This window comes from Periplaneta americana, chromosome 5, assembly GCF_040183065.1.
Source record: "Periplaneta americana isolate PAMFEO1 chromosome 5, P.americana_PAMFEO1_priV1, whole genome shotgun sequence".
NCBI classification, from domain to species: Eukaryota; Metazoa; Arthropoda; class Insecta; order Blattodea; family Blattidae; genus Periplaneta; species Periplaneta americana.
The window spans coordinates 57,686,689-57,712,981 of NC_091121.1; the positions used below are offsets into that span (position 1 = coordinate 57,686,689).

The 26,293-nt window shown below is 35.9% G+C and overlaps 1 protein-coding gene across 1 annotated transcript; it reads left to right on the forward strand.

Moving 5' to 3' along the window:
* The first annotated feature begins 881 nt into the window (after window positions 1-881).
* LOC138700488 (protein takeout-like) lies at window positions 882-26,004 on the forward strand. The gene is made up of 6 exons (XM_069827094.1): window positions 882-954; window positions 6,148-6,240; window positions 6,915-7,062; window positions 11,811-11,944; window positions 20,018-20,167; window positions 24,258-26,004. The coding sequence occupies exons 1-6, from the start codon at window positions 894-896 to the stop codon at window positions 24,416-24,418; spliced, it is 747 nt and encodes a 248-aa protein (XP_069683195.1). The 5' UTR covers window positions 882-893; the 3' UTR covers window positions 24,419-26,004.
* The last annotated feature ends 289 nt before the right edge of the window (window positions 26,005-26,293 follow it).

The window sequence follows — 26,293 nt, forward strand, 5'->3', positions numbered from 1 at the left end:
CTTGCTCCTGCGGTTTAAAATACACAGGACAAACTGGACGTACGGTGGAAGATAGAAGGAAGGAACACATCGGACTCTGCAAATACGGACCATACGAAAAATCAGCAATCGCCTTACACTCAGCAGATTCAGGCCACGCCATCGAATTCGACAATATCAAGATAATAGATAAAGAAGAAAACTTATACAGAAGACTGGTTAAAGAAGCCTTCCACATCAAACAACATCCCAACAACATCAACAAGGACGAGGGGTTACAACTCAGCAACTCATGGGGAAGTCTATTCCAAGATCATACTTAGGAACGAAAAGCCAGGTCTCCACATGTACGCGCCCCCCCCCTTCATCCGGACATCGGGCACGGTATCAAGGTCACTCTTTCGGACCTTATGAGGGCCAGTATTTAATATGAATACTCCCCTTCACACAGACTCCAACCGGATTGGACCACGTAGGACCAAGCAGATGCCAGAAGGAGAACCTACGACCTATCACAGCAAGTACTCCCCCCATCGAGACTACTTTATATATAATAGCTGGCAGACTATTTCCTTATCCAACAACTGCTCTGAAGATGGCCACAGCACAGCGGTCGAAACTTCAGCCAATAACACCGAGACAACGCGGTAGAAGCCCTGAAGCTTATCCACACACCATGTACACCAGCCGCGGAAATCTACGCGAACACTTAACAACTAGTTAAACCTGTTATAATGCGTACATGTTGAGTAATATCCTATATGAAATTCCAATAAAATGCAATGCCAAACAATTTTATTAATTCATTAAGAGTGATTTGAAGTCATGGCCAAGAGAAGGACAAGGAATTCATTTCCTATAAACGCTGATAAAGGCAGGGTGTTGGTGGTTGCTAGGTTCAGTACTACACCACCATGAGGCTGATCCTGCTGGCTGTAACACTGCACCTGGCCCACGCGGAAGTCCCCCAACTACGTGAGTCTTCCGTTATATCGGTTCAATCTTATGTTTTCTCCACAGTTCTGAACAATCAATTTAATATAACTTGTAGTTAACAAGTGTTGTTCATTTCCAATAAAAAAGTCTTTTTTACACTGCGTGCTGATCTTAAAAGTTTATCTCCGGAATTTTGATTTAACTTCTCAGTATTTTTGTAGTCTACCGGTACTCTAATTCGAGTGATACAGTAACCAATTTTTGGAAGGATTTCTACAAACAGATTCCACGTCAAAGATAATAATTTTAATTGAAACATCATCTTCTTCATAAAATTATCGGCTACTAATTTGATTTATATATATATATATATATATATTTACTTATTTATTTATTTTCGTATTTTTTTATTTAACTTGATGAAACTAGATTTCAGTCTCTTCCAGATCTGGTAAGTACTGGGACACAAATTGGTTCTACGTTATGTAGTTTGTAAGTTAGATTGCGTTCTAACTTTTTTTTTTATTTTAGTAGGTTATTTTACGACGCTGTATCAACATCTTAGGTTATTTAGCGTCTGAATGAGATGAAGGTGATAATGCCGGTGAAATGAGTCCGGTGTCCAGCACCGAAATTTACCAAGTATTTGCTCATATTGGTTTGAGGGGAAACCCCTGAAAAAAAAAAAACTCTACCAGGTAACTTGCCCCGACCGGGAATCGAAACCGCCTGGTTTTCGCAGCCAGACGCGCTGACCATTACTCCACAGGTGTGGACTCTAACTTATTAATAAGAGGTTTATGGTAAGGTGTTTCTTTCAGTTGGTTATTTATCGACGTTATATCCAGTACTAGATCATTTAATGTGTATAGAAATATTGGAGGTAACGATTTGGTATTTTGCCATGATAAGGCAAAGGATTTGTCATAGATTACCTGAAATTCAACTTAGGTTTCGGAAAATTCTCGGGAAAAACCAAATCAGGTAATCAGCAAAAGCGGGAAAGGAACCCACGCCCGAGCGCAAATTCCAAATATCAGGAAAACGCGTCTGCCATCTGAGCCATGCTGATGGCTCATCATATTAAGTACATTCTTTTCCTTACTAGATTTGTCCAAACAATATTTTAACTTTCGTTTTCGATAGACGTTGAGTTATTGAGAGATATCACTTTCATCATATCTGATGTTCTTCCAATTCACTGCGGCTAAAACAAGGAGACGCTCTATCACCTTTACTTTTTTGCTCAAGAAAATGCCATTAGGAAAGTTCAGAATAACAGTCAGGTTTTGGAATTGAACGGGTTACATCAGCTTCTTGTCTATGCGGATAACGTGAATATGTTAGGAGAAAATCCACAAACGATTAGGGAAAACACGGAAATTCTACTTGAAGCAAGTAAAGCGATAGGTTTGGAAGTAAATCCCGAAAAGACTAAGTATATGATTATGTTTCATGACAAGAATATTGTAGGAAATGGAAACATAAAAATTGGAGATTTATCCTTCGAAGAGGTGGAAAAAATTCAAATATCTTGGAGCAACAGTAACAAATATAAATGACACTCGGGAGGAAATTAAACGCAGAATAAATATGGGAAATGCCTGTTTATTATTCGGTTGGGAAGCTTTTGTCATCTAGTCTGCTGTCAAAAAATATGAAAGTTAGAATTTATAAAACAGTATATCACCGGCTGTTCTGTGTGGTTGTAAAACTTGAACTCTTACTTTGAGAGAGGAGCAGAGATTAAGGGTCTTTGAGAATAAGGTTCTTAGGAAAATATTTGGAGCTAAGAGGGATGAAGTTACAGTAGAATGGAGAAAGTTATACAACGCAGATCTGCACGTATTGTATTCTTGACCTGACATAATTAGGAACATTAAATCCAGACGTTTGAGATGAGCAGGGTATGCAGCACGTATGGGCGAATCCAGAAACGCATATAGAGTGTTAGTTGGGAGAGCGGAGGGAAAAGACCTTTGGGGAGGCCGAGACGTAGATGGGAGGATAATATTAAAATGAATTTGAGCCAGGTGGGATATGATGGTAGGGACTGGATTAATCTTGCACAGGATAGGGACCGATGGCGGGCTTATGTGAGGGTGGCAATGAACCTCCAGGTTCCTTAAAAGCCATTTGTAAGTTAGTAGGTAAGTTACGTTCCGCTTTTCTACTTTGAGTGGCACATTGTCAAAAAACGAGGGCAATAATTTAAGTTTTAAAAGCAGTCCTTTTTCGATGGATAATATTCCAACAGAATTCAATCTTTCTTATGACTGGAGTGCTCTGATATGAGCCGTTCAGAGCAGAAATGGTGTAAGTCAATATTGGGTAATGAGGTTTAAAGTAAAAGTTGTGTAAAATACAGTGCAAAGCAGCAATTAATATGTCCTTCGTGCTATCCACTGACTACTAATAGTTTAAATAAATTGAATATTAATTGCTACTTTGCGCTCTATTTTACAGAATGATTACTTTAACCCTCATTACCCATTTTTGACTTACACCACTTCTGCTCTGAACGGCTCATATAATTATTATGTATTCTTCTTATTGCTGAAACCGATCTTTCCACTGATGCAGTTGTTGCTGGTATTGAAAGACTTAGAGAAGTCAATTTGTAATATTATGTTGTATATATTATTAGTAGGGGAGAGTCGAGTAGTATCGGACATCGGGTAATATCGGACAGTGCGTTTCTTTCATCTACCACCATATGGTAGTACCTGAATGACATGGTTACGTTTCTCTATGCGACATCACAGAAACGTAACCATGTCAATCAGGTACTATCATCGTGTGGTAGATGAAAGAAACTCACTGTCCGATATTAGCCGATGTCCGATACTACCCGACTCTCCCCTATACATAGGCTATACGGTTCATGCACTGGTTCACTTTCAAATTCAGGCGAAGAAAGAGAGCAATCAGCTCACTTATTAGCTTAACATACGGAATGGCAATAAGTTTTTTTAAAAGGGTGTCAGGCAAATTAGACTTGTAACAGAAAAATGTGGCTTCATTCAGAAGAAATTCCAGCTCAATAATAGCACCTAATCGCTCCGCTTTTGATTGTATATCTTATCCATGATTTTATAATATAATCGCACATTTCCACATTTATCGCCACACATGAAGTTCATCTGCTTCTTATCCATACTGTTTCAAATTATTTCTTTGAGACGAACGCTGTTGTTGAAATCATGCAATTTCCTTATTACAGTATTCAATATCAACGATTTTCTTTTGAAATACATTGAAAAGTTTGTCTCAATAGGAAATTATCCTTAAGAAAACATAATTATTCTCTTGACGTCACACAAAAATTTAATGATTCCACAAGCGTGTGAGATACACATAAAGTGTCCCAATCGTCACAGTTCTCTATAATGTGTTCAAAAATATTAACTCAGTTCTGATGCTTAGAACTGTGTTCACTAGTGTGTACCATTGCTTATTTATTTTGTCATCCTTTAGCATGTAGATACGATGAAATGTTTGCAGTGGTAATAATGTAATCGATTTTGTGTTGGATTTTATTCGTAGATCGTGAATACATCTATATTACTGCCACAAAAATAGATTGTATTGTGTTATACTGCACATTTACATGTAAAATGAAAACTATTACAGCTCAAGTAATTTAAAAGCATTAAAGGACAGAAAATAACAATACCGTTCTTCTTTTGATACCTTTTTCTTTTCTTAATGTAGTATACCAGAGATGTACTGAAAAACATACTTCTTACAAAATACTGAACTGTTTTGAAAACACTCCCGATATAAAGGTAAGATATGGTAAATAACTGAACAAGACATTAATATCATCATCACCATCATGATTTTTACTATCACTACTACTAATAGTATTGCTGTTACTGTTATTGTTTCAGTACATAGCACAGAGATTTGTACTTGCTTTGATGTTATTTGGTAACGTAAACACCTGTGGAGTAACAGTTAGCATGTCAGGCCGGGTTCGATTCCGGTCGGGGCAAGATACCTGGTTCTGGTTTTCTCCGGGGTTTTCCCTCAACCCAGTATAACTATTGGTGTTGAACCCCGGACCCATTTCACCGGCATTATAAGCTTCATCTCATTCAGATGCTAAATAACCTAAGATATTGATAAAGCGTCGTAAAATATCATATTAAAACACATTTCGTATCTAACAGTTGGCAACATTGAAAATACGCCAGTATTAGCGCACTGTAGAAGGTTATCTAGGTATTCTAGGATGCAATAATGACATAAGTAGAGATTTGTACCAACATCACAACTGAGGCAACAAGTTGTTGGATTTATCTCGAAACCCAAGGCTTAAATGAAATCATTCAATTTTATAACCCTTTAAACCAAACATTTAGGGGCAGATGTTTCTATGACTTTTCTTCTCCTTTTGGTGTTAGAATCGCCCCCAAAGTGTGTGCAAGTATTTCTGAATCATCCTGCATATCTATTACAGGCCTATTAATAAGTTTAATTCGGGCTGTACTAGGTGTACATGATGAAAAAGAAGTACTTTATTTACTGGCTTATTATAACTATAATTCATGCACAGGCGTAACTCAGACGGCTAAGGCGTTTGCCTGGCGATCCGGACGCGCTCTGGAGCGGGTTCGGTTTCACTTGGGCTGATTGCCTGGTAGGGTTTTTTTCTGATGTTTTCCCCAACCTTAAGGCAAATGACAGGTAATCTATGGCGAATCCTCGGCCCTATCTCGCTGTCACCAATCCCATCGACGCCAAATAATCACTTAGTTGAAAGTGGGTCGTTAAATAACCAAGTAAAAACACACACATTATATATATATATATATATATATATAATTAAAATTAGTCGTATAGACCTATACCTTTAAATGGTATGTAATAAATGAAAATATATATTGGGAATACAACACCAAAAAGACTAATTTTACTCTTCATATATTTCATTGCCTAAAAATTAATACCAACAAAACACTTGTTTCCATGATACTCTTCGGAACCAAGCTATGACTGTCAATGTCTCTGTTTTGATTTACAATTCTGCCTTTTGCCTACAACTGGTTACTTTCCCGATTACATGGTGGGTCGTCATCGCTCTATTTTTCATGGCAAGTCAGAGAATTTTTCAAATGGTCGAAGTTTATGATAGGGTGATTTCCTTCATCGCAAGACTGCTTTCCGACATGTCGGCATTAGGTAGGCCTATAAGTGGAATAACAACATTGCTTGTTTCTATTACAGCCTCATACTTCAAAGTCTGCGCACGCTCAGACCCAAATTTTGCAGAATGTGTGGTGAAAAATGGCAGAGAAGCAATTCCAAACCTCGTCAACGGTAAGTAAATAACAACTCATACCTCATACACCAACAAAACACACTGCGTCGGCCTGAACACCTTATTCGCCTTCTCGGTCTACGTACAGTATAAGATGATTCACGTATATAGTGGAATATTCTAGACTAGGAACTGACTTAGCCAATACCTTCTGCAAAATTACTTATGAGCAATGTGAATTATTTACAATACAGTATAATTCTAAACGTTCCTGAGAAACGTACAAGATTCTGTTTCACAGAAACAAGAACCGTGATTACTTAAAAAACTATTAAATTGTAACAAAAATTTCCTGGAAGGAAAATCGAATTTTTGAAATTTTTGTTGTATGTTCGTGTATTCTCGCGAATTTACATAATTTATTTACTAAATAATTCGCATTTTCATAGCAACGTATTTCCAATAAAATATATAAACAATGTGGGAAATTTATCTCTACCTGCGTCCTCTATATAAAATAATAAGCGGAAACTTATAAAATGAACTAATATTGCAGGATATATACCGCTATAGAGAGAAGGTATACCATCATAAATCAAATTTTCGTTATCAGAGTTACCCAGAACGTATTTTTTTATGTAACAAACTTCTTGCTGCATCACAATACATGTTAGTTGATACAGAAATTATGTTTTTAATTCAGCGAGAGTTAGTGGCGTATGTCTTTTTTCAGGTGAAAGAAGCTTAAACTTACCCCCACTTGACCCTTTCGAGATCAAAGAACTGAAACTGTCGGAAGGGCAGGGAAGGAGACAACTGAATCTGACTCTGAGAGACATCAAGCTGCACGGTTTGAAGGATGCATTCCTGCAGAACTTCTCGTGAGTCACAGTGATAAATTGTAACTAGGAATCATAGTTCATGTCATTAATAAGCAATCAATATCCATGCAAATATCCTCTTAAAAAGTGCAAATTATGCCAACAAAAGTGGATTAATAAATGGAAAGAAATTAATTCTCGTAAGAGTACAAATATTAATGAATGTAAACTTACATTATTCTTTCGAGCTTCAAGCAGAAGTGATTCAGAAGTCTACAATCAGCAAAGAATTCACAACCAACACATGGCTAAGAATTTTAATTCACAAACTGCGTTTGTTGTCACCCAAAACATGCGGTTATACAGGCTGTTTCCGAGATGGTGTTACAAACATTCAGGGATGATGGCGAAGGGCACATGTATCAATTTGAGATCAGGAACCATGGTCCGGAAATGAATGAGTCGAAAGTTATAAGTAAAAATAGTTGTGTGGAAATGGAATTGTAATTTGGCGCCACGTGCCCTCCTTCTCTTAACATTTGGAACAGTCGTGGAAAAATGATATGGGTCGGATGTCTCCTACGTGGGTAATTAACCGATAAATTCTGTGAGCTTGTCTACTGTTCCCATTGGCTCATCCGTATTCGAAAATCAGGTCTGCTTTTTCCGCTCTCTTGTACTCCTCCATTTCACTAGGACTGATCGACTGGACACTGCAACTTGTACACATTTACTGCTGTCTATAGACATGTATATCAGGACCGACCATGTCCGTTACACATTACGCTATCTGCATTGCTTTAGTGTAGTTTCCTGTCCCCCAGTGGCGGTTCCTGCATATTTCTTAAGAGGAGGAAAGAAATTAACAGCACTAAATGACACCTTCTTGAATGAAACATGCTACAAATTAGCCTACATGCATACATGTAAGACCAGGTAGAGTTGGGGTTGGCCTTCTCTTCTGTATAGAAGTAATCTGTTATTGTAAACTGAGTTTCCTAAATTGTCCAAAATATGTTTTCACTTCCATTCATTGTTGGATAATTGCACAAATTAACAATTACAAGGAAATTCACAACCTCGTAGCATTTTTCGAGCACAGTACAACATCACACGTGTTGGAAGAGACTAGCTACTAATTCGTAACCGGAACCGTTTTACGGAAAAATGGAAATGGGAATGAGAAATAATCTGAGGAAAGCGAGAACACTGCACCTACCCACGTGGTCTGTATTTCCACATGTACATTTTACAAGTTCAGTATCACATACTTTTGAAGAATGTCAGTTCTTGTAAAGTCATACTATCATTATTGTTCAAAGCTGCCGGTGGCCGATTAATTTTTTATGTTAAAAATGATGTAGTTTGGAGTACCTACTTTCAGTTTCAAATATATTTGTACAAAACTGACACCTTGGCTGTTGCCCTGTCTAGTAAACAATGAATAGAAGTGAATTTCAGGGGCCAACTACGTAAAACTACTTCCTCTTTGTTTTACATAAACCCGACTTTAACTTTCAAATATCCACGAAAGTTTCAAACCATGAATAGTAGCCTATATAAAGTGCAATGAATAATATTTTTTATTTATAATTTTAAAAAAAGTTTACTTGATATCGTTCACAGAGTTGCGTTAAAACTGTTTTTGTTGTGTCTCCTCCTAGATGTGTTATAGTCCGGTTGAATGCAACATCGTTAGGTGGTAGCGCTAGCGAGCTTGCTGCACTACCAGTCGGTTTCTATTTCCGGCCCATGACCGATTCAGAGGAGGATCTCCTCCCTCTCCGTTCATTTACTTGCTTTAAAACTCTGCTTCTTTCTCTGGCCGCTAGTGCGCTGTTGTCTATGTGTGTTAACTGCAGTAGAGGAGGAATGGAGTGCCTTTCCTCTACACAGACAATCTCGCATCTTTCTCACAGTTTTCTACAGCACATGAGCGCGCGTCGTTTAAAACTCGATCAACCGAGTTTTTCTTATAGCTGTGAACTTAAAAATTAACGAATCTTCCTCGAATTTCAAGGTACATATTTTATTTGGTATTTACTTTCAAAAGAAGAAAATGTGAGGAGGACGTTCCTCCCTTCCCTCCCCCGAGGAACCGCCACTGCTGTCCCCATCCCTCAGACAGCGCATTGAATGGAATACTGTAAGTAGACAACGTAAACAACGTCAGATGAATACAGTAGATGTAAGATGTACAGATAAATACACATAAATAAGGTGTGCAGAGGAATAAAATTACTTCATTTCCACAGAACTATTTCTTCATGTAAATTTCGACTCGGTGATTTCCGGACCAGGGTTCCTTATCTCAAATCATACCTGTGCCATTCGTCATCATCCCTGAAAGTTTGTAATATCACCTCGGAAACATCCTGTATATTGAAAAACTTCTTTCTACGTCACACACGGTTATTGGAGCATATCTAAATCATGTTATTTGCACAGATTTGTGCATTAAGAGAGCAACGAGCAAAATAACTTTGTACAGATATTTAGCTGGAACTAAATATAAACTCATAGCATCTATTAAATTCAATTTGAGTATGGAACAAACTAACATCTACACCAAACCGGACTTTATTTCTCATTATAATAAATAAGATGTAAATTTTTCAATAACAAACTGTGTTTGTTTCTTATCCCAGAATATTAAATGGAGGCAAAGCAAGCGGGCAAGAAATAAAACTTAGTGTTAATAGTGAAAAATTAGAAACCATGTGTTCAGGCATTATTTTAAGACAATTTCAATTATTTGGCTTCAGAAGACTCCAAAATCGTTCTTCTACTAAACTGAATACAATTATGTAAAATAAAACAAATAGCAATTTTGGTTTGGATATTTTGTAGTGAAAAATTTGTTAAACTGAGACTAAATTCTGGAATCTCTCTTTGTGTGAAGAGAAAATATGTTGCATGCCCTTCATTAATCACTTTCTTAATCATAGAGCCATTCTTTCCATTCGTAAACCGAAACAAAATTAAAACATTCAAAATCAACACAAATGTAGTTTAATTCCCGAAACTGGGTGACGCACTGTACCTTCTTAGACAAACAAAAAATGACCGACTGCCTTCAAAGTCACTGTATATACTGACACTGTATATACTGAAGATGCTAGATCTCCTTCGGAAGATTTCGTGAGAATTTATGTTTACAAGTGAACGAACTTGGTCTAATTTTTGTCAATGTTTCATATTACACAGTTGACTGTAACCCCTGGTCTAGAGGTAACGTAGCTATGTAGTCAAAAAGAGGTTAGATTTCAAGTATCCGCTCTCTTTCTCTGTTCTTTGTCATGTTTTGTGTCTGTTAATAGAACGTGATATAAGTGAATTACAACAAAATGGAGGAAATCAGATGCAACATAACAATCTTTATCTTCGTAGTTGCAAATATGACAGATTTTGCCTTGTGTGAAACAGGTGCTGTCCGAAGCAGGACTTAATCCATATTCATGCTACACGAGATCAATATATGTATTAGTCTATTAGGCTGCTGTAAGCCTATATGTCACTTTATATCTCATAGAGCGAAGATCTTTTCGTCTGTTTTTGTATAAAAAATATCAATGTATGCTGGAAGATCTCTTTATTCCAATGCAGCACAATCTTCTGTCGTCTATTGGCTCGAATTTAGTGACCGCGCTCATTCCTTAACGTGAGACTTGACACGGTGCCTTAGATCACGACGCTACACGAGGGGAAAATAACATAAGACAACATGCTATTGTGGCTGTTTTCTATAAATAACCACAATACAACCCTATTTATCCCAGAGAATAGACAGCTTTATCACACCGGACGATGGTTGCACCTTGAATTTATAGGGGTTCAACACTCCTGATGTTTCCATTCCTTGCTTTCAATTTTTGTCTCTGGATGTTAGTGAAGAACCCAAGTTTCATTCATAGTCAAAAACCTTTCAAGAAAATTTCGCTTTTTTGTCCGAGAGGTACTATGTTGAAAGTTATTGGCATAACACAACTCGTGATCGTCTTTGTGATGCTGTTAACTTTCGAGCCATCCATCTTGTAGTTAATCTTTTCACTGCTAATTACTTCGTTAAAATGAGTATTATGCAGGGTATTGTATGAGAAGCCAGATTAATTTACTATATCCCTAATCGTCCTAATCACTCTTCGTTCTTGCATTATTAATCATGCAATTAATCGATGATGTCTTCACTTGTCACAACACCATGTTCACATTCACAACATGTTTCCTACGCTTAATTGAACGACATCACTGCTTTACTATATCATAATCTTGTAAATAAGAAACAACAGAATACCCTAAAATTTGTCATATCACGATAGATATAAAGCTAAGCCATAGGCTAATCGTTTTAGGCATTTATTTACAGCTCTATACTCCAGGCTCTCCATTTTTACACCAATTCAGCAACACTTCAAATTCAAACAGGTATTATTACGCAACACGAAAAGACTCGGACTTCAACTTGTGCATGGTGACTAGTGTCATATCAGACATTTGAATGCTGTAAATTATGAACTTTAGATACAGCAGAAATGGGTCAGGGGTGCAGCATAGGGATCATCCATCGTGCACTCTGCCTAAACTTTGTCTTAAATAATGTGCAAGAGATTGAAAACTCGCTGCAAGTCAGACTGTAGAGCAGATTTGTATACGGTAGGCCTATCATGTAGGCTAATCACACGCTCCAAAAGTATACATGGATTATTGTATTTTAATTTGGAACTCTAGTCAATTTCATCCTTCCACGTATTCCAGATCACCAAGATGAAAATGTCTATAACTCGGCATTCAAAGCAATATTATTTCAGAACTGACGTCAATAAGGGTCACGCTGCATTCCTGCTTACCGTGCCTCAATTGAAAGTGTTGGGCACCTACAACATATCAGGACAGATCCTTTTGTTGCCAATAGGAGGGACAGGAAACATCAACATCACTCTGGGTAAGAGACTTGCACATGGATTACATCAGGGTAGTCACAAATGAACCACTGGTTTGTTGCATGGCATACACAGTAGAGTCCCGTTAATCCGAACTACGCTAATACGAAAGTCTGGTTAATCCGAACAAAATTATTTTAAGAAAAAACCAAACTTATTATAATAATACAAAGAAGCGAAAAGAAAATTGTATAAATTCACTCAATTTCTTTTACTTTAAAAAGTTATGAAAATATCACATTCAAGAGAGGCCTGCTTACAACAATTAGTGTTTTCTGTACATAATTTACACATCTGCTTTGCTCATAAAATCAGTAATTTTCTGTTGTCGTAATAAAATCAACCTGTTGGTTGTGGTTCTCAAAATAGCAACAGGGTACTCTCACCATCTCACTACCGCCTCTCAGTGCTCGTGAATAGCATGCATTGCATTACAGAATATATTTCGGTTAATCCGAAAATATTGTAATCCGAATAGGATTTGGTCCCAATTAGTTCGGTTTAACGAGACTCTACTGTGTGTGTGTGTGTGTGTGCGTGTGTGTGTATATATATATATATATATATATATATATATATATATATATATATATATATACCATCCGCATAATATTAATACCCATCTCTTCAATTGAGTACTTGTCGCTGATCAACAGCCATTACTGACATTATTCTTCCAGGGATGAGTAATAATTTTTTCTGTGGGTTTCTTTTATACTGCACAATTAGTGTAGTATTTAATACCAGGAGTCTCACAAAAACTGTATTCACTTTAAACTCAATACAGATACAGAAAAAGAACTGAATTACTAAAGTGCACAATACAGATAGTCAAAAGAGGTAATACAAAAAGGACTACTCGGGAACATTTATGAAAATGAATGCTTCAATATATATATATATACACACACAAATTTATTGTGTAGACCAACTTACCGACAGAGACGTTGGTCAGGGTACGTTATAGAAGGCTGGTCTACGTTACACCCGCGACGAGGTGAGGTGAGGTGAGGTGAGGTGAGGTGAGGTGAGGTAAGGTGAGGTGAGGTGAGGTGAGGTGAGGTGAGGTGAGGTGAGGTGAGGTGAATAATGGAGATTTGTTGGGATGCCACAGGGAAACCGGAGTTCCCGGAGAAAACATTTATGTTACCTGGACCACGGGCTTACCCAACACACTTCATAAATCGAGGATAAGCCAGGGATCGAACTCGGGTCCACAGGATCATAAGTTCTTCTAAATTCAGCACTATAGCAACTAGACTACCACAGCAGTTATAAAAAAAATGTACTGTTTCAACTACCATCTGTGTACAGCGATTCCTCCAGAACTAATGGACAGATCCAGTTCAATCAGATTTAGAGTCAATTCGTCTGGGAATTATGTTAATGCAACTAATTCTTTTTAACTTACTAAGAAATTACTGGAAGAATTAACACAAAGTGGCGAATTAATGAAAATCAGATGCAATCATTTTTCATTATGTTTCTTACCGAAAAGTGATGCAACACGTGATAGGCTATAGAGAAATGTAGAAAACATTTATTTACAAAGGTTTGTCTGAGAAATTTTTCTATTTCAACCATCCATTGTAAACTGACCGGTATTGATTCCACAACTAGAAGATTGTGTCGTCTCCATCCACGAATGCTTTGAACCCCTCAATGTCCCACGCTTCATAATCGCTTATGATGTCTTCCATACATAGACAGTGGCGTCATCACCGCTCAGCGAGGATGTAACATTGGACGCATTATGGTGTGCATTATGCTTCATACTGTCATTCACCTTATATTATTAAGGATTGAATATTTGATGTACACGGAAAAACGACATAACGTACGTTAAGTTATTAGTCCAGAGAAAGTCTCGATTGCTTAACATACCTCATACATATGCAAACTGGTTAAGATAAAATAATGGAAACGAACTAAAACAGATACTTCATACTTCAACAACAGTACAGTTCAGTAAAAAATAACTTATGTTAGAAAATTATACATCAATTGATGAAGTTTAACGAAAATATAGTTTTTCATACCAGCGCACTGTCAATTATCTTGTAACGAAGCTTCTGACGTCTTCTTAAAGAAAGAAGTAAAATCTTACAAAACCCCATGTCAAGTTTATCAGTTTCAACAGCTGAAAAATTAAGCAATTCAAAATATCAAGCTATAGTATTATACTATTTCTACGAAATTTCAAATAATAAAAGCTGGGAGTGTCTTAATTTACAACAAAATATAACTCCTGAGCATCCAAAGAAAACAACAATCTTTCGATTACTCACAGGGCTTGACTGTCTGACAAAACACTTGAACAAAATCGGGATTTCTTCTTCACCACTCTGCCCACTGTTTTGTCTTCAGGAGGAAATGGATCATAATTACCTTCAGGGATGTACAGCTGTTTCCTCTAAACCTACTGTGTTTGAGAAATATTGGAGAGCAAGAGAGTTATTGTATTTATTGCCAAGAACTCAGCAGTAGTTAACATAAGTTCAATTATACAAAAAATTATACTATTTTTAGGCAATTACAAGAGGCCAAGATTAAAATAAATCCTGTGTTATCTTATTTGGAGCGGGAAAGAATTTATATTTTTCCCTGCGATATGAGGACTCGTAAATACGGCCATCAACTTCTAATCTAAACTATTCAAACGCCACTACACAGTAGAAATTAATTTATAGCTGAATATAACACACATGAAACATTATTCCACAAAACTCTGGTTTTTTCAAAAACCTAGTACGTCCAATTTTTTTCCGAATCTTGAAATCTGTGCTTCTGCTAATAACATCTCTTAAGTCTACAAGTGTGTTTTTACTTTGTATAAATAAAAAATGTATAACAATAATTCTTAGCTGAGATATAAAAGCCATAAGTTATTTCGCTTTCCTCTAGACTTTCCTCAAACACTGTATTGATGTTTTGCTGTGGGAGCAAGGCAACGGAAGACAGATTGTTGTCTCAACAACATTCGTGATTGTCGACCATGTCGTTTCAACTAGCAGTAACATTAGTACTGCTCCACCTATAATAATAATAATAATAATAATAATAATAATAATAATAATAATAATAATAATAATAATAATAATAATAACAATAATAATAATAATAATAATAATGACACAATATTTGAAATTGAAAAATTCTATTTTTTTTTGTAATTCTGCCAACTGAGACAATTAAAATAGGCATTATAAACAAAGAAGATAATAAAATGTAAAATAGGCATCTAGCCTATAGGCACTAATACGACTTTCACTTAGTAAATGTTGATCTGGAATTAATTTTTTACTTTATTTCACATGTTTTATGATCAAAAGAAAAGATACCGGTAGATATTTTAGGTAATGTACTCAGCTTAGTGATCACTGACATACTCTTGCACAAGACATAGTCTTTATGCATATAAATAGAAACACTTAATGATTTAATATAGTAAATTTGCAATTTTCGAACCTGTATTATTAAATAATTATTCCCAAATCGTTACTATTTACTCTTGTGTGTGTGTGTGTGTGTGTGTGTGTGTATATATATATATATATATATATATATATATATATATATGTGTGTGTGTGTGTGTGTGCGTGCGTGTCAGTGTGAGTGTGTGTGTGTGTTTGTGTGTGTGATTGTGTGTGTTTGTGTGTGTGTCTATATAATATGATTCCTCTTAGTCTGAAGTGTACTTTCGTGTGAAATTATTACAAATCCATTACAAATTTTTAATTAAAAATCGCCCTAGAGGCAGGATTCACAAGATTATAACCACTGGCATTGCATAATATTAAGAGTATTTTCAATCGGCCTAGATATTTTGATATGTTTATGTTATAGTAAACATGGGTCATCAAAAGTTACCCATACCACAATATATCTAAAACTAATGTGAAACGCCTCACAGCATATTGGTCATGTCTACTGGATCAGATGTAAAAGGTGGTAGGGGATTCTGATCATCATTGCGCAATGGACGGAAACAAATACAGCAATGTTGGATCTAAAAGAGTATATAATGAAATATAATAAATACAAGAATATAAGTTCATATAGATACAATTAAATAAATGAAGATAACAATAATAATAAGAATGACTAAATAATGTAAAAGTTATAACCAAAGTAAGAATACGACTACCGATATGCATAGCACCTCTTAGACTTTATATTAAACTGTGTGCAATAAAATGTATAAACTAACTCGGCTCGTAAGAGAGAAAGTTAATTACATAGGCCTATATCTGTACAATATTACAATGTTTCAAATATGAGATAAATCGGCGAGAGAAGAAGTTTTCCTAACAGTTTAATGAATACCAAATCCATACTTTTCCACCAGACGAATCTCAATGGAAGCCATATCCCTATTCGTAATCTGAAAACTTCCGAGACATTAAATCTCGTTCCTGTGTCTACAGCCCACGCGAACAAATTTCCGAGTACCGTAATTTCCCATAATTATGGTCCAGGCACCCAACTATGGTCCAAAACGCATTATGTACTACTTAGTCCCCCAAGAGTTCGGTGTTTGCCATTTAAGGCGCCACTGTGACAGAATTATGTTCCCCATAGATGATTCTATCTACCATTACACGTGGCAATGATATGGATGCTTAACAAGGTCATTATGCATCGTTCTATTGAATGTGTGAAGACACGAAATCATTCAGTTTGTGTTTGTCTGTTTTATTAAGCTCTCCTCTGCAGAACTGGTACGTTGTAAATATATGATTCTTTGTACAATTAAATCTGGCTCTATAGTGTTTACTTTCACGTAATAATTACACTGGCAGAGGTTAAGGACTCTGCGTGAAAAATGTTTAACCTCAAGGCTACAAGTCAGTCCTCAACTATGTACCACAATTTTTCGTGGACCATAGTTGTATTTCATTTTGAAATATTTGTTTCAATAAAATGTGATCAATGTGATTATTTACTTCTGCAAATATGGTATCTCAGTATATTCTAAAACACCATTTAACATTATAGTCAAGTAAACAAAGAAACAGGCTGTTCCAGCATCAATGGTACTAGCACGAATGATGGTCCGGTAAAACGAAAACTTCAGGGTAGAAAGAAAACAAACGTCCCTGTAAGTGACTATGAGAGCGATGAAATTGAATTGGATACAGATTATGATATTTCCAGTGTTCTCTCCACATTTACAGACAGTGAGGCAGATATGGAAAAGAAGACGAAATCTGTTAAATTAATGCTAAAGGCACATAGTTATATGGTAGTTACTTATGAGGAGGAATTGTGGCCAGGGAATGTTATGGAAGTGAATAACAATGGAGCTGTTGTTTCATGTATAATAAGAAGCGGCAATTACTGAAGTCGCGAGAAATGGAAGACATTTTATTCTATAAAAAGAAAAACATAATAAAACAAATTGAAGACCCCAAATGCGTCTAGAAAAAGAGAGATCTATTCTCAATTTCAGATTTACAAGAGAATTGGAGATTCAAATGATCGAAATAAGCCTAATGAGTGTAGTTCTCAGTACGATAAATAAACATTATCAGTGAATTTATTTGCGTAATATTTTGCTAAGAATGTGTTTATTTTGATACCGTACTTTTGTTCTTTAATATACACTCACCTGTGAAAAAACCCGGCCAACAACATTTTCTTTAAATTTTTTTTAAATTGTAGGATTTGTTATATAATTGTAGGTCCGCTGAGGTTCATTTAGTTATTCATTTATTTTGTGATACGTAACAATGTAATACTGAATACGTAATAGCCAACAATGATCTGAAAAAAAGATTCGTTCTTCTTGTAATATTGTCTGTAAACTTCTCGGACTCATTTCGAGCTAAGCTGAAGATGTCTACAGACTTGTAAGCTTTTTTGAGGCAGTATTGGAGTACTTCATTGTATATTAATGTCGCTAAGCAATACCGATTCAGCAAAAGTAGTTGCATTGATAGAAGATGGGAATAGTCAGCGTTATGTGGCTGCAGTTCTTGGGATTCCTCGATAAACCGTACAACGAATGTACCATCCCTTTAGAGAGACAGTAGATTATTCCAGGAGACCCGGTTCAGGGAGAAAACGAGTAACTTCGGCTCGTGACGACCATTTTATTGTCCTAAACACATTAATAAATCGCCATTCCACAGCTATTGAGACCAGAAGAACCTTCCAGAAAATAAGACAAGTTAATGTGAGTGAGAGAACTGTAAGTGGACGTCTGGATGAATGTGGGCTGATTCCAGAAGATCAGGTAAAGGCCCAGAATTGCTCCAGCAACATCATGTTGAACGATTACGTTTTGCTCACAATCATGCTAATTGATACCTGGGGGGAGCGGCGACGAGTGCTCTTCACAGATGAATCGAGATTTAATTTACAGATGGACGTGAAAGAGTGTGGAGAAGAGAAGAAGAACGTTTTTCTTCATGTAACTTCAGTTCACGTGTCAGTTTCCAAGGTGGATCAGTAATGGTATGGTGTGGCATTTCGTATGAAGCTCACACAAAACTTGTGTTCATTAATGGAGGTGCTTTGACTGCTCCAAGATTCATCGAAGAAAGTCTAATTTAACATGTGGTACCATATGTCCCACTTATTGGTGGAAAGTTCTTGTTAATACATGACAATGCTTGCTCTCATGCTACAAGAATCGTGGACAAGTTCCTTCACGACGTTGGATTGAATAGGATGACATGGTCAGCAAGAATACCTGACATAAACCCTATTGAACATGTGTGGGACATGCTAGGGATGCGAGTTAGACGTCGTCTAACTCCTCACAGCAACTTATAGCAGCTCCGAAATGTTCTAAGTAAAGAATGGAATAGAATCGATCAGACTGACATCCAGAATCTGATCGAAGGGTTGAATCGGCGAATGGTAACAGTCATACAGTCACGGGGAGGCAATACCCGCTATTACCAACATCTGGGTGGCTACAAAGTCAGTTGAACATTTGGAAGAAAATTTATATAATTTGTAAGTTTTTTTTTTCTGAGAAGCAATGTTTTCTTCATTTCATAAAGGATTTTCTGATTCTCGCCTCATAAAAAATTGAGAAACTTTAGGCGGCCCGGTTTTTTTGTCGGTGAGTGTAGTTGTTCATTATTGCAGAAAAATGACTTTCAGATTTCACTTGTTTATTGAGTGTTTATGTAATGTGTACTAATAAAAAGAATCCATGTACTTTTCATTTATTTTTAATATTTCTGTGCCGATTATGTCTCTACCCTAAAATTAGAAACTTAATGTATTGATTTACGAGTAATTACAGCTCCAGTTATAATCCATTCATGCTTTCAAGGATGAATATATGAGTGGACCATAGTTGGGCAACTCAGAATACAACTATGTACCAATGCTTATTATTTTTTCAACACTTGTAATTAAATAATTTCAAACACATATGTCAATATTTATTTAATATAAACTTACAAGAGTCCGAAGCCAAAATTTCACTTAATCTGGATGAGTAGTACTGAATATACAAAGAAAAATGTGACAAATGTGGACCATAGTTAGGGGAAACTACGGTATCTATAACTCTTGTCGCTAATCATGTCTACACCCCACCTACAATCAACGCCAATAGTTTTTCTCTCCACATGCTTCTCAACATCGTACTGTGTTCTTTGCCCTGTACTTTTAATCTTTTTATAAAGTTTTGCTTCTTCTTCACCATCTTTCTTTTCTGCAACGGAAAACTAGCATCCTGTCATGTAGAAGCCAATATTCTATATTACAAACACAAACACTACCAATTACAGGAACTGAATAAATTGATATGGGCAGTTTTAGTCGAAACCACTAATGAAATGGGTTATTTTTATAAAACCACCAAATATTTGACAAGCCCTCACGCTTGACATGGGCTCATTTTCACGTAAATGATATATCCAGGGTGTAGTAGACGTCTCCATCTTTGTATGATATCCAAATATCAATTTGGAAGAAAAAGTGACAAGGGCTATTTTCTATAAAAAAAAAAAACTCAATTGCATTCAGTGCCAAACAGAATTTTTTCACTCTAAAGAAGTGTATATTTAAAAAAGATTTATACGTAGATAAGTACTTTTTTCCTCCAACAGTCGATACAAAATGTATGGGCCGATTCGATATCACGATGGAGAAGATCAATGGAGTAGATCACGGAGTGGTGACAGAAACGACATTCCACATGGATCCAAAGAGGATGTACATCCACTTCGACAACCTCTTCAACGGCGACAAGCGTCTCGGTAAGACAAGCTTTCCTTCATCTCAGTTTCCGTGATATCAAATATGCATTTTTGAGTCAGGTGGATAACAGATATAGGCCTATACACATCATCCCTGCTGAATGGAAGTAGGGCCATAGATACTACAGAGGTAACAGTGTAATGCGTATCATGCTCTGTTCTCCTTTTATCACTGGTAGAGACCAGGTGGAGACCGTAGCATTTCTAGAGTTTACAAATCACGTTTTCACCTGAAATTGAACCCAGAATAGTCTAGTTCTTACTGGATATCCTCCACTGATGCTGCTCTTGCTGTGCTTATCCTACTTATTATGGCTCGGAACCCACTTTTTGTATTTGTCGTTCGCCAGCAATACTCCTGATTGTGCACATTTAATTCAGTCATGTACCAGATTGCATTTTATAAATCAGGTTTCTTTTCACATATTATTTATTATCCTTACTGCGACATATTTTTTCTTTCTTTATATTCTTCTCAAAATAATTTACTTCCCAACATCTATCTTATGCATACCAAGGCACCATGATGATCTAAAACATACGTTTCCATCAAAATACAGTACACATTTTTTCGTTGGCCTTTTATGAGAAATTGGTTTTTGGCGTACTCTCCTATCTCTCCATCCATTCATGTGCAGTGATTCCTCCTGAAGTATTGGTAGGATTTTGTACATTCTTGAACCAATTCAATTGGGAATTAAACATAGCAATTTTCGCCAAAAAATCAATACCTTTTATTATGAAATCCAAGGCATGACAGGCATATACTCTAAATCGGTTCTCATGGTTCAGTTCAAGACTTTGTGTCCTTCAAAAGAACATGCAATAAATGCAACAGTATTGATTTGAGTACAAATATTCATTCATCTTTAATAAAAATACCACAAGACGGACATATCCTCAAAGACAGGTCTATACTTATCCCTAATGAATTTTGATTCTCCTCTGTATAAATTTTTTTATCGCACTGAGCTTCGGAGGGAAAATTACACACATCAGAGCTTACATGTTCCTACACGAATGAATTTGTAAAGGTATAATATATCAGAGCTCACATGTATCTACAAGAACCACTATGTAAAATATTACGATTCGCAAGTAGCTATACTAATCAGTCCGCAAAATATCTGGTCTCACATGTACCTATACAAATAAACCTGTGAAGTATTAAGGCTCACAGGTACATTCACGAATTATTCAATAAAATATTAGAGCTCATTGGTGCCTATACGAATAAATCTGTAAAGTATTAGGTCTCATGTACCTACAAGAATTAATCTGTAATCACCAATAAATCTGTGAAGTATTGGGGCCCAATGATACCTGCACGAGTCAATCTGTGAAGTATTAAGCTCATAGGTACCAATATGAATAGATGTGTAAATATTACAGCTTGCAGATACATACACAAATCAATTTGTAAAATATGAGGGCTAGCAAATAACTACATATATAAATTTGCTAAGTATTAGGGTTAACAAGTATCTACATAATCAATCTGTAAAATATTAATCAAACGAATCAATATGTAAATTATTAAGGTTAGCATATACCTGCAATGTGAAGTATCATAATTGGCATGCACTACACGAATTAATCAGTAAAGTATTAGTACCTGCAGAAACCAATCTCTGTAAAGTATTAGGGCTTATAAGTACCAACACGGATTAATCTATAAAATAACAGGAATTGAAGATACCTACACAAATCAATTTTTAAAATAATAAGGCTAACAAGTAGCCAACCTACACATCTGTACAGTAGCCTATTAGGATTGACAACTACCTTTATAAATATATTTTTAAAATATTAGGGCTAGCAAGTTCTTACACAAAACAATCCAGGCCTATAATATGTATTAAACTTAGAAGGTATCTATACGAATCAACCTGTAAAATATTAGGGCTAGCAAGTAATTGCACGATCAATCTCTAATATACAGTATACACAAATTCGCAGTAACTATACGAATCACTCTCTAAAATATTATGACTAGCAAGTAGAAACAAATCTGAAATATACATTGAATTTCGGCGGTACCTTATTCGATCCAAACTGTAAAATATTATGGTTAGCAAGTACTAACATGACTCAATCTCTAATATATATTAGACTTCGCAGGCACCTACGACAATTAGAAAAGTTTACAGCCTGACATAGACACTAAACAAAGGATTACTCCGAAACAATTTTTATTTCTCAACATAATCCCCCTTGAGATTCACACATACTTCCATTGGTGCCACAATGCTGCTATACAATCACTGTAAACAGATTCCTCGAGGTCTTAAAAAAAAGCCGTCTGCTAGTGAAAAAACTTCATTTGACGAATATTTCTTCCAACCAAATGAGTTTTGACCTTTAGGAAAAGAAACAAGTCTGAGGGTGCGAGATCTGGTGAGTAGGAGGGCGCAGCAACATTTTGAACCGTACTTCATGTACGCGATTGCAGACATGTGAGCAGGTGATTTGCCGTAATGAGACAAGACTATCTTCATGGCCAAACAAGGCCTCTTCTGCAAATTTTCCCTTTCAGTTGCTGCAGAAGTTTTGAATAATATTCTCCAGTTACTGTTCTTCCCTTTTCGATATAATCAATCTTAATTACACCCTTAGAATCTAAAAACAAGGACGCCATACTTTTCCCAGCCAATTCAATTGCTTTGATTTGAAATGATATTGAATTTGCTTTCTTTGCAGTTGGAGATTCATTGTAACTCCATTGTTTTGTCTATAGTATGTTCTAGTGGATCCAGGTTTGATCAATGTTCACAAATCGAGTAAAAATACTGCGCATGTTTTTCTTGAATCGAGCCATACAAATCCTCGAAATTTGACAACTGAAGTCCTTTGTTCCGGTGTTAACAAACGTAGAACCCATCATACAGAAGGAGACCTTCGACATGCGCAAGACTTTATATATGATGTGGCACACCCGTTCAGCTGAGATAACCCTAACCTTGCCAAATTTCCGCAATTCAGTCAACAGTCATTAAAAATTATATCGTGGATTTTTTCTACCATTCCTTCTCTCGTTACTGTTAAAGCACATGCACTGTGAGTGTCGTCTTCCACACACTCTCGATCATAATTAATTAGTGCCGTCCATGTTTTCACAGTCGAGCACACTGAAGCGGATTCCCGAAGTGAAGCGTTCATGTCTGTTTTCATATTTGTCGGAAAAATTCCAAGTTTAACGAAATATTTAAAGACAGCACGAAGCACGATAATTTCCGTTTTTGCCAATCTGTTTAACACAATAATTTCAAAATGAGACTACACAATGTAGTCAAATTATGATACTTTCTTCTGACACTAATGTAAAATGCCAGCTTTCAATGCCATCTATGTATCAGGCCACGAACTTTTCAAACGCACCAATCAGTCTGTAAAATATTAGAACTAGCAACTATTTGGAAAAGTCAATCTATAGTCTACATTAAACTTCGCTGGTACCTATATGCCTCAATATATATCACTGACGAAACAGTTATAGTTAATGCGCACTGAGAAAATTAAAATACTTCATTTTTCTCCCGAAATTTTAATTTTTTCCACCGAAATCTGCCGACATTATATTCATAAGGAACAGCAGATTACAACAATTGATCAGACATCACGTCAAAGAAATTTTTCAAGACTGAAAGTAATTTACATTTGGACAAAAAAAAATTGTAACACACAAAGAAACTGGATTTGATATGTAAACCGAACATCCCGATCAAGCTTACCAACATTAAGAGTGAAATATTCTCCAAATGTAAGAAAGAATCAGCGCCCACCAATTAAGAAACTAACGGATGAATAGGGCCAAAAGAAGTTAACAGTGTCCTATGTCGTTCAAAGCTGAATGATTATGATTTTACTTTCCGGTAGACACAAACGCAAAAATACCGTAATTATAAAGTTTTATATCTATGAATTGTACCACACTGTGCTGTTAATATTTGTTCTAGGCACCGTCTCTCATCTCTTTGCTCAGACTCGGGGGATTTGTTTTAAATTACAAACGGAAGAGATAGATGTTGACTGTTATAGTCTCACGGCCTTTTATTTTCAGCTAACTGAGTTAAGGATTAATTGCTTGCAGGTGACGAAATGAACAAACTTTTGAACGAGAACTGGAAGGAGGTGTTCGAGGACATCACGGCGCACATAGCTGCATCATTCATAGAAGTCTTTACAGGAATAATGAATACTGTTTCTAGACAAATCCCTTATCATTTGTTAGTTCCAGAGACTCTGTCATAACTGCTTCAAATCCATTTCCAATGCAATCTCTTGTTTATCTCACATTTCACTTATTAAAGTGAAATACGGTAACCAGTGTATCTACGGAGGAAGTGTAGCCATGTTACATTTCTCGTTTAATGTTAAAGTAATATTTTATTATCTGTTGCAGTTTCTAGTACGAACTATATAGCAGTAAAATTGTCAATGTTTCATATACAATTTCTAATATGATGACCGCTAGTAATATTTCAGGCAATGATAGTTAAATATATATTTGCAACAAATATTTTTTAATCCTGTTTTCGGAGAATTTTCATAACGATCACCACAAAAATGAAATAGTGCAGTGTCTTGCAAGAAGTAGTCCTTGGTGGTAACAGAGGAACTTCGGCAGTGTCTCATCATAATAACATGACTAACTATAATGTGTAATTGGTTTTATTGGACTATTGCATTCCATGACCGGATTCTACTTTCAAACTCAGCAGAATATAAACTATGGGTTATTTAAACCATATAATTCAAGTATGGTACCTACTGATCAAACTAAAGTCCCGAGCCCTGTTTCATAAAGCTAATAGTCTTGTAATACTGGTGTTTGACTTATAATCTTGTGTAGTTGTTCTGGATATTATTGAATTAACATTAATGACGTTAATGAAATTGGTCAACAATTCAAAATACTAAGACACACATTAATGAAATCATTTTATACTCAAACACACATTATTGATATCATTTTAATTAGTTTTTCATTGTTTGAAGTTTGAAAACAGCTACATATATTGATATTTTTACAATAATTCAATATATTTATTTCACACTTCGTATAATTACCACCAGCAGTGGCTCTTTGCACCACTAATGGTACGTGTACCATAGGTTGAAACACGCTGGGTTACACTATTAGCCTGTTGAATGTAGTAGCTTTGTAACCTATATGAAACAGGCCTCTGAACTATGAACGATCCCTCTCAGAACCTAAATTTTTAATCACAACATCAGAAAGAAAGTAGATCTATATTTATTTGGCTACAAATTCCAATACATTACAAGTGAAAAAAAATCTTATTAAGAAACGCGATACTAGGAACAATTTCAAATAATTATAACACTTTAGATCTCTTGATATTAGTGTATAACTGTAAAAAGCGATCAAGTGAAAAAAGTGAAGCAGCTGAAATGAGAGAAGACCATCAGAAGTAGATTTTAATAAGAATGAGGATATCCTCACGAATCGAACCTTCAAAATATTATCAAGTGTCATAAATTATCGAAGGATCTGTGTAGGAGGTATGAATACAAACAAACTGTCATATTAACTTTTTAGTCTTCGAAATAACCGAGAAGGGATATAGGGTGATAACAAGAAACTATGCACAATTCAGCATTGACATTCAAGCGCCATAAATTGCTTAAATACGGAAATAGGTTAATAAATGTATTCTGTGGACATACTGATGAATCATGAAATGATCGTGTTTGTGGTACCTTTCTGTTATTTAACGCATATGAAATACAGTGTGTATCCACGAGACTGAAATCAGTAACCTCGTTAATATCAGTATCACGACAACTTCAAAATGTTGCTAATATAACTCAAAATAAATATAATGCAATGTTTTTCTCTGCCTTATTTACGTCCTTCTTTTCATCGACATAGTGCAGAAAGTGTAGTGAAAGAGTGTGATACCAAAACTCGCTCAGATGTTTGGCAATTTTTGTGATTCACACGATTACAATGATTAAGCTTGAGACATCTATCATTATACATAAGCTTGTTTTCTTCCAAAACAATACCAATCCTTGTCTACAAGTTTGTGTTATTCTGCATGTCACATGAAAACTCGCTCATTCTGCAGACCAGTAGATAAAAAAAACCAGCTCAGTCCT

Excerpts from the sequence above, each read along its gene's own strand:
- LOC138700488 (XM_069827094.1), top strand. The coding sequence starts at position 894 with ATGAGGCTGATCCTGCTGGCTGTAACACTGCACCTGGCCCACGCGGAA. Across the intron at positions 955-6,147 it reads CGCGGAAGTCCCCCAACTAC|CCTCATACTTCAAAGTCTGC; the intron begins GTGAGTCTTCCG and ends TTTCTATTACAG. Across the intron at positions 11,945-20,017 it reads AAACATCAACATCACTCTGG|TCGATACAAAATGTATGGGC; the intron begins GTAAGAGACTTG and ends TTCCTCCAACAG.